Source organism: Antedon mediterranea, chromosome 11 (assembly GCF_964355755.1).
Source record: "Antedon mediterranea chromosome 11, ecAntMedi1.1, whole genome shotgun sequence".
Classification (NCBI taxonomy): Eukaryota; Metazoa; Echinodermata; class Crinoidea; order Comatulida; family Antedonidae; genus Antedon; species Antedon mediterranea.
Window position 1 is genome coordinate 16,109,446 of NC_092680.1, and position 14,766 is coordinate 16,124,211.

Below are 14,766 nucleotides of genomic sequence, written 5' to 3' on the forward strand. Positions count from 1 at the left end.
ATAACTTGTCAATAAATGCAAAATCATCAATAAGTAGCCTATAAAACATTTATTGTCTTACAACGCTGTTATTGTTTTAACTACTGTAAATATACGAAGGCCTACTATTTATACACTTATTATATTATCCTAAAAAATGAGCTGGTATCCACGCGTAGGTTGAAGAAAGATTCGTAATTGTGGCTCTGGTAATTTTAAAATCATATTAAATTAACATTTTCGAAACTATAAATCAGGGATAATCTTTTCGAACTCTTTTTAGAACTTTCAAACAAGGGACTATTTTTTAATGATTTTTAAAAAGCACATCACTCCATTAGGCCTAAAACCTGTAAAATAAAAATTAAAACACAAATTATGTATAGGCCTATAATAGGATAAACATTATAATGTATACGACATTTAGCGCGACCAAAGTAACAACGCAATCGATATCAAACGCAACCGCTATATGATTAAAACAGCGTAGGCCTACTACTAGCGGCGGCACTTCCGAAATAAAACTGTGGGCGACTTTACGATGGGGAGACGCTTAGCTGACGTTACGAGTACAAAGAACATGGATTATAGAAAGGGTTACGTCACTTAACCTTACCCGCAATGAAATCCAACCAACTAGACCGTGGGCTGATGCTCAAAATTGTGACTTGTCGTGGTGCCACCCCTGGCAGCTACCAAGTTTTTATATATAAAGTTGTAAAATAAAATTTAAAACATAAAACACCAACTCGCCATCGTCTTAAATAAACAGTTTTAATAAAAAACGATAAATTACGAAGAAAAATCAACAGTTAAATACCAACGGTTGGACCAATCACAATTAACCTCTCATATGTGAGAAACAATCTCATCCAATGAGAAACGTTTTAACACAGCCGTGTGGCTCGGTTCATCGCGTCAATACAGAAACATGGCTGCGTCGGATGATAAACAAACGTTTTTAGAGGAAGAAGATGAGGAAAATACTCCAGATTATTGCTGTATGCACGTATCAAATTCCAAAGAAAAACTAATAAAATTAACTGGGAAAGGTTATGCGAAATTCAAAGAAATTCAAAGAATGCTGCTCACGTTGGAAGGTTCTGAATTGCCCTGAAAAGTAAAATTGCATCATCCTTCGTGTTAATTCGAAGAATATGAGGCCACTAACACTACTCCTAGTAGTAGTGAGCTATATTTCCTATACCATCCTGGCTAGTTGAGAATTCTCAACTATTTTATGTTTTTTTCTACCTTTCTGGAAAATGATATAATCCAAATTGTATTAATACTACCAGTAGTAAATATTTAGAAACACTTCCATACCTTCACTAATTTTAGTTGTTTGTAGTTTAAGACAATCTTAGTGATATTTAAATGAAAACAATACGATAAAAACTATTGTGTCTGTATTTTACAAGACTATGACTTCCGTATAACGTGCATTGTGGGTACTTAAATTTTTATAGAAAAGCTAGGGAATCCTAATTTAGTAGGCAGCATATGGGGGCGGGGCAACCAAACTTGCTCATCAAATCAAAGCACAGTAAAGCAAAGGATAACATTAATGTACGATCCAGTTTACCACTGTTCTCAACTATAGTAATTTTGGTATACTTGAGCACAGTGATAAGAATAGGATAAACTTAACAATATACAACAAATAATGTACGATCCCGTTTAACACTGTTCTCAACTATAGTCATTTTGGTATACTTGAGCACAGTGATAAGAATAGGATAAACTTAACAATATACAACAAATAACATTAATGTACGATCCCGTTTAACACTGTTCTCAACTATAGTCATTTTGGTATAGGCCTACTTGAGCACAGTGATAAAGAATAGGATAAACTTAACAATATACAACAAATAACATTAATGTACGATCCCGTTTAACACTGTTCTCAACTATAGTCATTTCGGTATACTTGAGCACAGTAGTAAAGAATAGGATAAACTTAACAATATACAACAAATAACATTAATGTACGATCCAGTTTAACACTGTTCTCGACTATAGTCATGTTGGTATACTTGAGCAGCACAGTGATAAAGAATAGGATAAACTTAACAATATACAACAAATAACATTAATGTACGATCCAGTTTAACACTGTTCTCGACTATAGTCATTTTGGTATACTTGAGCACAGTGATAAAGAATAGGATAATAATATACAACAAATAACATTAATGTACGATCCAGTTTAACACTGTTCTCAACTATAGTCATTTTGGTATAATTGAGCACAGTGATAAAGAATAGGATAAACTTAACAATATACAACAAATAACATCAATGTACGATCCCGTTTAACACTATTCTCGACTATAGTCATTTTGGTATACTTGAGCACAGTGATAAAGAATAGGATAAACTTAACAATATACAACAAAAAACATCAATGTACGATCCCGTTTAACACTGTTCCTCAACTATAGTCATTTTGGTATACTTGAGCACAGTGATAAGAATAGGATAAACTTAACAATATACAACAAATAACATTAATGTACGATCCTGTTTAACACTGTTCTCAACTATAGTCATTTTGGTATACTTGAGCACAGTGATAAGAATAGGATAAACTTAACAATATACAACAAATAACATTAATGTACGATCCCGTTTAACACTGTTCTCAACTATAGTCATTTTGGTATACTTGAGCACAGTGATAAAGAATAGGATAAACTTAACAATATACAACAAATAACATTAATGTACGATCCCGTTTAACACTGTTCTCAACTATAGTCATTTTGGTATACTTGAGCACAGTAATAAAGAATAGGATAAAGTTAACAATATACAACAAATAACATTAATGTACGATCCCGTTTAACACTGTTCTCAACTATAGTCATTTTGGTATACTTGAGCACAGTGATAAGAATAGGATAAACTTAACAATATACAACAAATAACATTAATGTATGATCCCGTTTAACACTGTTCTCAACTATAGTCATTTTGGTATACTTGAGCACAGTGATAAAGAATAGGATAAACTTAACAATATATAACAAATAACATTAATGTACGATCCCGTTTAATACTGTTATAAACTATAGTCATTTGAGTATAATTAATCACAGATAAAGAATAAGATCAACTTTAATACTATTTATTAAATAAAAAAAATAATTCTATATTAACACACATTATTTACATATACTTTCACTGCTGATTTCTGGTATAAACAGGACATAGGCCTATACATGGCTGCAGTCGCGTGCTCAAATTTGAGTTGGTGTTTACCGACCGACCGACCGACAGAGTGAGCTGTAGAGTCGCGTTTGCACGCTACTAAAAAGTTCACAAAAATCGTAGGACGGGCACAGGGGAGTTTGTTCGAAACTCCAACCCCTCCCCTGGCTATGCGTTTAGATTTTTTATGCCTCCTTTACAAACCAAGATTATTAGAATACTATTAGGAGGATCAAACACAATTCTTGTTGCCAGATTTCATTGACATTACAGGTATGAAGTCTATCAATATACCGCTTAATACAATACTTGTTGAGGCCATATCCATCTATACATTTTAGTGTTATTCCACTTTAAAAAAGTCGATTTATATCAATACTCATCAACATACGATATAACGATAGAATTTATTGCAACTTGTCCATATCATATTCATCTACAAATAAAGTGTCTATTACCGTACTTTTAAAAATCTATTTATATCAATACCCATCAACGTATGTACGTGTGCATATTATATATACAAAAATATATACATCAACATAAATGTCATATCATCTACAGTCATTAGTGTTATTTCACTTTTAATATTAGTAAATCCAAAGGCAAAATACTGAAATAATAACAATGCTGTGGTCTCAATGGAGACACAAAAAAAGAAGCAAAAAGCTAAATCAAAACGATAAAGTAAAACAGCCAGAAAAGTTAGCAGAGTTTTCGGGCAACACTCGCCCTTCATCAGTGCAAGTGAGGGTACTTGGACAAGATAGTGTTATTTAACGTTTAGTCGATTTATATCAATATACTCATCAACATATGTACGTGCAATTCATGTCTACAATCAATAGTGTTAATTCCACTTTTAAAAGTCGATTTATATCAATATACTCATCAACATATGTACGTGTCCACGTCATATTCATCTATAAATATTAGTGTTATTTCACTTTTAGAAGATTTATCAATATACTCATCAATAAATGTATTTGTCCACGTCATATTCATTTACAAATCAGTGTTATTTCACGTTTCGAAGTCAATTATATCAATAGGCCTATAGGCCTACTCATCAACATATGTACATGCAATTCACGTCATATTCATATATGATCAATAATGTACAACTAATAGTGTTATTTCACTTTTAAAAGTCGATTTATATCAATATAGGCCTACTCAACAATAAATGTTCATAAATAAAATATTCATCTACAATCAATAGTGTTATTTCACTTTTAAAAGTCGATTTATATCAATATATACTCATCAACATTATGTACCGTACGTGTCCACGTCATATTCATCTACAAATATTAGTGTTATTTCACTTTTAAAAGTCGATTTATATCAATACTCATCAATATATGTACGTGTCCACGTCATATTCATCTACAAATATTAGTGTTATTTCAATTTTAAAGGCGATTTATATCAATATACTATACTCATCAACATAATGTACGTGCAATTCACGTCATATTTATCTACAATCATTGGTGTTAATTCCACTTTTAAAGTCGATTTATATCAATTACTTATGAACATGTACGTGTCCGCGTCATATTCATCTAAAAATATTATAGTGTTATTATGTTTTTCATATTATCACTGTGCTCAAGTATATGAAAATGACTATAGTTGAGAACAGTGTTAAACGGGATCGTACATTGATGTTATTTGTTGTATATTGTTAAGTTTATCCTATTCTTTACCACTGTGCTCAAGTATACCAAAATGACTATAGTTGAGAACAGCGTTAAACGGGATCGTACATTAATGTTATTTGTTGTATATTGTTAAGTCAATTCAATTCAACGTAAACATTTATTTTCTTTCTTTCAATCAATAATAAAACAAATGAATAAGGTATTAAAAAAAAGTAAGTACGAGTTACAAATAATACATTTCATTAATATAATATATAAACACGACAGGCAAAGAACATTAGTTCTAAACCGCCCGGTGATATACTGAAATTTTAATTAATTAATTTGAAACGATAAAGATGAGGAAATATAATATAAATATATAGCCTATATAGACTATTTTTAGTTACACACATATATAAACATACATATTCATATATATAAACAGATCAGGCAAAGAACATTAACATTAATTTAATTATTTTATTTATTTATATATATATGTATATATGTACACACACACATATATATATATGAATATATATATATATATATATACATACACATACACACATATACATATATACATACATACATACACACAAATTCATCAGACAATAAACATTAATTCTAAACAGCCCGGCGATATACTGAAATGTTAATTAATTAATTTGAAACGATAAAGATGAGGAAATATAATATAAATATATAGCCTATATAGACTATTTTCAGTTACATATATATATAAATATACAATATTTATATATAAACAAATCAGGCAAAGAACATATAAATATATATATACAAATATATATAAATCCAAAGGCAAATTACTGAAAAAAATGACAATGCTGTGGGTATCAGTGGCTGGATCTCAATGGAGATACAAAAAAAGCGAAAAACTAAATCAAAACGATAAAGTAAACAGCCAGAAAAGTAAGCAGAGCTATATACATACACACACACACATACATATATACAAATCAATTGTGTTGCATAGCACTGTGTAAATTATATATAAATAAATAAATAATTTAATTTTTTTTTAAATATTGATAACTTCAAATAATACCTTATATAAAAAGAACAGCAACATGTGGAAAAAAAGATGGCAATCCATGAAAGGCAAGCCTGTGATGTGGAAGCCCACACAATGAAGTAATAAATAAGTTAGACAGAACAACAAACACACAGGTACAGAACAAACTTACAGGACACGAATCACAACACAAACAGAACATGCACAGACACACCCGAACACACATCACCAGGGGAAAACATTAATATTTAGAAATGAGGAAAGATTTGAATGTTTTATTGAATAAAAATTTAGTCTATCCTATTCTTTATCACTGTGCTCAACAAGTATACCAAAATTACTATAGTCGAGAACAGTGTTAAACGGGATCGTACATTGATGTTATTTGTTGTATATTGGTAAGTTTATCCTCTTTATCACTGTGCTCAAGTATACCAAAATGACTATAGTTGAGAACAGTGTTAAACGGGATCGTGTACATTAATGTTATTTGTTGTATATTGTGCTCAAGTATACCAAAATGACTATAGTTGAGAACAGTGGTAAACGGGATCGTACATTAATGTTATTTGTTGTATATTGTTAAGTTTATCCTATTCTTTATCACTGTGCTCAAGTATACCAAAATGACTATAGTTGAGAACAGTGTTAAACTGGATCGTACATTAATGTTATTTGTTGTATATTGTTAAGATTGTCCTATTCTTTATCACTGTGCTCAAGTATACCAAAATGACTATAGTTGATAACAGTGTTAAATGGAATCGTGTCGTACATTAATGTTTTTTTATGTATATTATTAAGTTTATCCTATTCTTTATCACTGTGCTCAAGTATACCAAAATGACTATAGTTGAGAACAGTGTTAAACGGGATCGTACATTAATGTTATTTGTTTATATTGTTAAGTTTATCCTATTCTTTATCACTGTGTTCAAGTATACCAAAATTATAGTTGAGAACAGTGTTAAACGGGATCGTACATTAATGTTATTTGTTGTATATTGTTAAGTTTATCCTATTCTTTATCACTGTGCTCAAGTATACCAAAATTATTATAGTTGAGAACAGTGTTAAACGGGATCATACATTAATGTTATTTGTTGTATATTGTTAAGTTTATCCTATTCTTTATTACTGTGCTCTAGTATACCAAAATGACTATAGTTGAGAACAGTGTTCAACGGGATCGTACATTGATGTTATTTGTTGTATATTGTTAAGTTTATCCTATTCTTTATCACTGTGCTCAAGTATACCAAAATGACTATAGTTGAGAACAGTGTTAAACGAGATCATACATTAATGTTATTTGTTGTATATTGTTAAGTTTATCCTATTCTTTATCACTGTGCTCAAGTATACAAAAATTACTATAGTTGAGAACAGTGTTAAACGGGATCGTACATTGATTGTTGTATATTGTTAAGTTTATCCTATTCTTTATCACTGTGCTCAAGTACACCAAAATGGCTATAGTTGAGAACAGTGTTGAACGGGATCGTACATTAATGTTATTTGTTGTATATTGTTAAGTTTATCCTATTCTTTATCAATGCGCTCAAGTATACCAAAATGACTATAGTTGAGAACAGTGTTAAACTACATTGTTCATTAAAGTTATTTGTTGTATATTGTTAAGTGTATTCTTTACTCTTATTAATTGTACTAAATTATTAAAAGAAACAGTAGTAAGCATAACATTTCCCCACTCCTACATTAGCATGGTAGGACATTGTAATGGTCGCAGGTGGCTCAACTTAATTACTGCAATGGGATGGACATGGTCCTACTACCAACTTACCATCCAATAGGATTCCAGTAAATTTCCTTTACTACCAATCAGAATTCAGTAATTAAATGACCATTTAAGTTAACAAGGAAATCAGCCTATCCCATTATACCGGTAGGCTTCGTCGTACAGACGTACTGCGGTAATAGTTGAGAATTCTCAACTAGCCAATTTGGTATATTTTATATACCTGTAGTAGTACTACCGCCGACGAAGACGAAGAAGGACCGTCTACTAGCACTGCTAGTTTGACGTCTAGGTCAAGAAAAAGGTTAGAATTTTCTTTGTCTGTATTTTAAAACTATGCTAGATTGTTCGCTTATAGCTTTATATCGATTTATACGCTAGTGTAGCTAGCTAAAGCAAATTAACGCCGATCGAAAGCGAGGCAAGAAGGCTATGCTTGCCTCTACTTTAGAGGGCCTAGCCTAGGCTAGGTCTAGGCTAGGCGAAGTTTCTAGCTAGAATTCCGAATCGGAGCCTAGGGCCTTAGACTATGAATTCCGATTGTAATGTCCGATTCTTTTGGTATTGTCAACTGTCTACACACTAGATATTCAAATAACACAGTGTTGTTACATTGTTTTTTTGTAGGAATAAAAGTGGTGGGATTCCTGGATACCACACTGAGTGTTATTCCAACTTCTGCAATATTACTAAGATTAAACGAGCTGAAGCACGGGACTTAAAGTGGAAAGGTAAGTTTCAGAATATATAATAATATTAATAATAATGTCAAGCACCTATTGCCAAGGCATCTAAGCGAATAAAAATGAAAGGAAAAGAAAATATCTGTGAAAAGTATAACTGTACTCAACTGGTAAAATGTGTTCATTCATCGGCAACTTGCCTTTATTATTCCTAAATTCATCCTTTAGTTTCATTCCTACTCCTTTAACTGTCATTGTAATTTAGTATCTGGTCACATAGACACTGTAGCAATAAATATTAATTATTGAACACTATTCTTTCAAAGCACAAGAAGTTTTGGAACCTAGTCCAAATGTTGAGGAAATTGCAGGTGATGAACACAACACAGCACAAGCTTCCAAGATTCTTTTGCGATCTATGATGCCTGAAGACCGTCCACGTGTTGATCGTGCACATGTGTTGCCACCGATATGTATTATTTGTAAGCGTGTACAATATGCAACTAACAACATTTCAAGAAAGCGCAGAGTGGAGAAGTTGGTGCAGTGTGAGACCATTGATGGAGGATGTTTAAAAACAGCAGAAACGCTAAAAAAGGATCAAGAAATGCTGTTAAAAATCCACGATAAAGATTTGGTAGCTATTGAAGCTAAGTATCACCGATCGTGCTACTTAAAATACACAAGAGTATGTAGACGCTACAGTCGAACTGAAAACCCAGAAGTGGATCTGTACTGTCAATCTGTTATTGAGCAGATAATCATTAAAGATAACCAAATTTCATTATTTGCCAAATAGAATATCCTGTAATAATATATGCAATATCCAAGTCAAATTTATTAATTTTGTGATAATTGTAACTTGGTATATAGTATTTATGTTACCAAGTCTCTAATAAATGTGATGAGTATATAAATAAAGGTTGTCTATAGTATTTTACAATTATTATACACAATACATTGACATAAAAATCATCTTTATGTTTGTTCTTTAAAATTGATATAAAATAATCCTTTTCAATCACGTTTCCACTCAATTTTATAATTTATAACGTTTTGATACAAAATCAACAACTTCCAATGTAATATAATACAGTATCTGTGGTACTGCTATGTCTTACTACTGTATTACTATACAGACAGGTACAGTATTGTGAGCTTATTTAATTTATAAAAATGCGCCCTCTATTGGCAAACATAGATATTGTATAATGCAAAAGAATAGGGAGTTTTACATTTTGGCAATAGAGGGCGCATGTTTTTAATTAATAATCTTAAAATCGTTCTAATTAATTAATGTGCAACTTTTTTCACTGGCGAGTTTGGTTTTTATGATATGATATATGTGTAGAACAATTCTACAAAAGATGAGGTATCTGCCAGAGGGTCACCACGAAACTCAAAAACTAAGCCACTTTTCAGTGTTCAGCCCACGGCCTAAACGACAAATAACATATTTTATAACTATCATCACTTTTTGGATTAACAACTTTCAATCGATTGATATACAACAACATGGCATACATAGGCCTTTGTTAATGGTTATTAACCGTGATTACATTTTTTTTGTATTAAATTACATTAAGTTCGGATCTTCAGGATGAGCTAAATAATGTGTTACATTGAAATCTAATTATGATAAATTGTTGTTTCCCTATATTTTAAACTGTTTACTAGACACAATGTAATACAGAGTAGGATTATTATTATTTAGCCTCATAGAAATAACAAGTGACAGTACAGTAGGTGTCATAAGTCAGTAAATGTAACACCCGATTCTGCTACTGTCAATAGGTATGTAGGCTATCTGTATAACAATCAGCAAGTGTATGCTGTCTGCATAAATGCTGTACTTTTAACATACATATATTATAGAGTATTATCTATGAAACAAGTAGAGTAAAATATCAATGTATCTCGATTGAGTTTGTTGGTCGTTTTGTCCGTACATTTTACACAATGTATTTAAGTATTTCAAATTGACTATAGTTAAGTTAACTAATGTAAAATAAATTATATTAGATTCTGAATTTACATATCATTGTTTACAGTTGGAGTTTCCTCCGTTTTGTGATGTATCACAGCATCTTCGCTGAGCTGTGAGCTAATGTTGTAGACACCGTCGGTTGACTTTGTGTCCATCGGGGTGGAAGCAATGTTGTCCGTAGATTTCGCGTCTTCGTGTGTTACTGTTCCTTCAACGTTATCAAGGTTACGTTTTTTGTCTTGTCTGATTGTATATGAAACACAGAGTAGAATCAGTGTTACAGCTACGATAATACAGAGAGCTACTATAATGATAATCACGGCTGTATCTAGTGACGAATCGTCGGTTTTTTGTCCTGTATCACCGCCGTCGTCAGAATCATGTGTTGTCGAATCTGGTAGCACCTCGTCTAATAAAACTAGTACTTGAGAAGCAGAGTTAGACATGTCTAATGCTATATAAGATGCTTCACATTCTACAGCAGTGTTATTATCTTCTTCTTTGATGTCAAATATGTGCAATATTTTATCATTTTCCTCTCTTGAAAAACGCTGTTCTACAAGAACATTAAGGCCTACTCTGGTCCATGAATAAGTCATAGGCTGTTGGCCAATGGCGTCACAAATAAACGTAACATTTTCCCCTTCTGCAAATGTTCCAATTTGGATTAAGCGTACATCGGGTGGTTGAGGGAATGGAACCACTTCACAGGTTGCCGATTGGAACTCAGTAGTTGCGTTGCAAGTAAACACCAAATTTTCATCAGATTCTTGAATAGTCAAACGTGTCAATGACCTGGTAGTTGGTGGGGAAAACCGTGATTGATCTATTATGCGAGATGGTGCTGACCATTTATAAGTTGGAACAGGCATCTGATCTCCATTCACAGAACACTGCAGATTAACGACTTCTCCTGCTCTGGGTCGACTTCTCCGTCCAAAATAGTTTACGCCACATATTGGTAATAACAACACAGTAACCCTCGCCTTGGCTGTCATGCCGAAATCATCAAACTCTCCGTTGTTTCTAATATACCCGCAAATATACTCTCCCTGATCGATGACTTGCAAGTCAATCATTTGTAAGTTGAAAATGTAAACCGAGTTGCCAGTTGCATCGATGTAATCTTGTGTAATTACACTGTACCGACTTCTCTTTCGAGGGTCTGTAGTAAAAATACTCAAACCTACTGTAAGGTACGAACTTGAGTCCACGTGACGCCAAACAATGTTCTCTCCTGAAAGGAGTTCTCTGACACGGCATGATAGTTGAACGGTATTGCCAATATTGGCGGCAACATTTCGTGGTCCTTCTTCCACTATGACACCGACCGTCAACTGCAAAAGTGCGAAAATGCCTGTTGCTAGTAATAAACTGTTTGTCATCTTGAGCATTTTGTATGTTCGATGTTTACAATGCTGTGTCCATAGCACAAATGACTTGAGCGATTTTGTAATTCACCATTATCGGTTATACTCAAATAGAGATCACATATGCTAATATCAGTAAGTATGGCTATGAGTACCTTGTTTGTTTTGAATTCAAAAAGAGCATACCATGAATCATCTAAGAACAATTCTTTTCCAACTATATAACAATAGTGGTTATCTACTTACTGATCAAAAGGGGACAAGTACATGCTCTACAAAATCTGCTGTTGCTAAAATAATTATGCGTAGAGTGCACTTGACCACTTCAATATCACGTCATCATCTTGGTATGTACTTTTCTATTCAGAGATACTTTTTAAACCGCATCCTGAATTTCGTACAGTATTAATAAAACCAAATAGACGACATAAAAATAGAAAAAAAAATGTCGCGCCTTTTATGCTAACCATAGTCAATGAATAATAATAATTATAATAATACATTCTTTATTTTTTAAACGGAGGCTCATTCACACGAAGATGTGTTCTTCCACGAGGCCGTATGAAAGAAATACATTATTATATACAATAAAAGTGGCATATGATATTAATTAATTAATAGATTTTAAATTATTTTAAAGATAAAAATTAAAACAGAAATGCGACAAACAAAAAGCATTAAAATAATTAAGAAATTAATGTTTTGAAATTCTTTAGAGAAAGAGAATTTTTTTGTGTGAATTGGTAGGCCTACTTTGCAAAACATGAGCATAATGTTTCGATAGTAATACAACTGTAAAAATTGCAATCTTATGTGCATATGTTATCGGTGGATTGCATAGTATTTTAATTGTAATATTAATATCGGTTCCTCCATTACCTACCATTGATCATTTTTAAAGAAGCAAACGCTGCTTTGTCGTTTGTTACACGCTCATCAATCAGTCGGAGAATGTATAATTATTAATGATTTAAATATACTTTCAAATAGTTACTTAAGCTTGGTTCCCACTAGGACGCAACGCAAGGACGTAAACGTAACGCAAGTGAGTTAACCAATGTCAAGCGACAGTTCGAATAATCCATCGCTTGCGATTGGTCAAATCCTTTACGTTGCGTTACGTCGTTGTGTTGTGTCCTAGTGTGAACCAAGTTCAACAGAGCAGAAAGCATCAAAAGATAATTGGTTCAATCTTGAACTCATGGATAAAACCATACTCCTCCTAATTGTTGTGACGACGTGTGGTCTTTGTGTGACGCGCAATTACTTAATTTGCATATTTTTCTTAGACGAGATTTGCAACAGACGAATAAAATTGAACGGTACCAAGTAAAATATTGTTTCGTTTGCTTAAGAATAATGGTAGAGAACAAATTTTCTTTCTATGGATGAGATGACGGCAACAAAAGAAGGAAAACACGGTTAGGGTAAATTGCATTGTTAATACGAGTGTAGTAGTTTTTTTCAGTTGAGTACGTTTGCGACCCGTGTTTAAACGTTGATTTGTACAGTCTGAATGCCCAATCATCTGTTTTAAATGTTATTACCGTCATTTTAATATTTCAGTTTCATTTTTAAATTTTAATCTTATCCGTATATTTCGACATATTAAGACAGATCGATGTTATGTTTGATTTTTGTGTGCTGCCCATATTGTTTTTATACAACTTATGTATTGTCATTATATCATGTAATACAATGCTTTTAGCTTCTGCTGCTGGTTCAAACGGTCTACTAAGAATTAATTCATATTGTTAAAAAAGACAAAAAACGAACCAGGAAACTGAGACAAAATTAATGTGCTTCTTTTTATTGTAAGCTAAAACTAGTTTTAACTTTGTTTTACAATATATCTGGGTATTACATTATTATACGGAGTGACTGAAAGGTGTTAATTTAGCCTTAATATACAGAAGGAGAAAAGGCGTAATTCTCGTACATATATAGCTAATTACAAACTAAGTATGGTTCTGCCTTCCTTAAGCGTGGTTCCCACTAGCGACGCAACGCAAGGACGTAACGCAACGCAAGTGAATTGACCAATCACAAGCGATGGCTTATTCGCTTGTGATTGCTATCTGTCTATAACTCCGCTTGTCATTGGTTAAAACGCTTGCGTTGCGTTTAATTTTATATCCTTGCGTTACGTTCTAATGGGAACCAAGCTCCACTCGTGTTGGACTCAACCACACGCGGTCATGGACCTTATTTGGTGGTCCTTCATAAAATCGTCGTTGGAAGCAAAGATAAAATAAGCGAGAGAGAATGTACAGAGTACAGTCATTTTAAAATCTTAAGAAACGTTGAGAACATTGGGTAACATAAAAACAATGCTACTCTGTAGACTCAGTCATAATATACAGAAGCTATCTAAGTAACAGATAAGGAATATCATTCTTAAAGCTTGGTTCCCACTAGAACGTAACGCAAGGACGTAAACGCAACGCAAGCGTTTTAACCAATGACAAGCGAAGTTAGAGACAGTTAGCAATCACAAGCGAATAAGCCATCGCTTGTGATTGGTCAATTCACTTGCGTTGCCGTTACGTCCTTGTGTTGCGTCGCTAGTGGGAACCACGCTTAATGAAAAAATAATTACGGTGATATAGGCTTATTATAAAATAAGATAAATATTAACAATGTGGCAGTCCAATCTAGACACAACCCTCATAAAAATCAAAAATGATAAAATAAAACGTCTCATTAAGATAACTATTGTTTTTCTTCGTGTACTTCAACATTGCTTTCATCTACTAACCGTAAATTAGTCTTAAGTTCTTCATCGTGATCATTATTTGGATCTAGCTCCTTGATTGTTCCTTTGTCATTCAGGGCTTGATCTTCCGTATTTGTTTCACCAATTTTCGTAAATTTTACGGGCTCGGGAGTTCCATCTTGATCGTTATTCCGTCTAGGTTGCCGAACTAGCAGATATGCTGCAATCGCTATTAGAATTGCTATAACGACAACGGCCATGATGGCGACAATTGCAGAATTCTGTAAAGAACTTGAGTCTGTTTGCGGGATAACAGTACCATCGTCGCGTTTCAAATGAATAGCAAGTCTGCCTTTCTGACTCAAAGGAAA

General features: G+C 32.9%; 1 protein-coding gene across 1 annotated transcript; it reads left to right on the top strand.

Annotated features, from left to right (window-relative positions):
• Window positions 1–910: 910 nt before the first annotated feature.
• LOC140062014 (uncharacterized) lies at window positions 911–9,243 on the top strand. Its single transcript, XM_072108055.1, has 4 exons — window positions 911–1,071; window positions 7,869–7,943; window positions 8,267–8,370; window positions 8,649–9,243. The coding sequence occupies exons 1-4, from the start codon at window positions 911–913 to the stop codon at window positions 9,119–9,121; spliced, it is 813 nt and encodes a 270-aa protein (XP_071964156.1). The 3' UTR covers window positions 9,122–9,243.
• The last annotated feature ends 5,523 nt before the right edge of the window (window positions 9,244–14,766 follow it).

Bases quoted from the DNA above. Each gene is read 5' to 3' on its own strand.
- LOC140062014 (XM_072108055.1), top strand. From the start codon at position 911: ATGGCTGCGTCGGATGATAAACAAACGTTTTTAGAGGAAGAAGATGAG. The intron at 7,944-8,266 runs GTTAGAATTTTC...GTTTTTTTGTAG, and splicing joins ACGTCTAGGTCAAGAAAAAG to GAATAAAAGTGGTGGGATTC. The intron at 8,371-8,648 runs GTAAGTTTCAGA...ATTCTTTCAAAG, and splicing joins ACGGGACTTAAAGTGGAAAG to CACAAGAAGTTTTGGAACCT.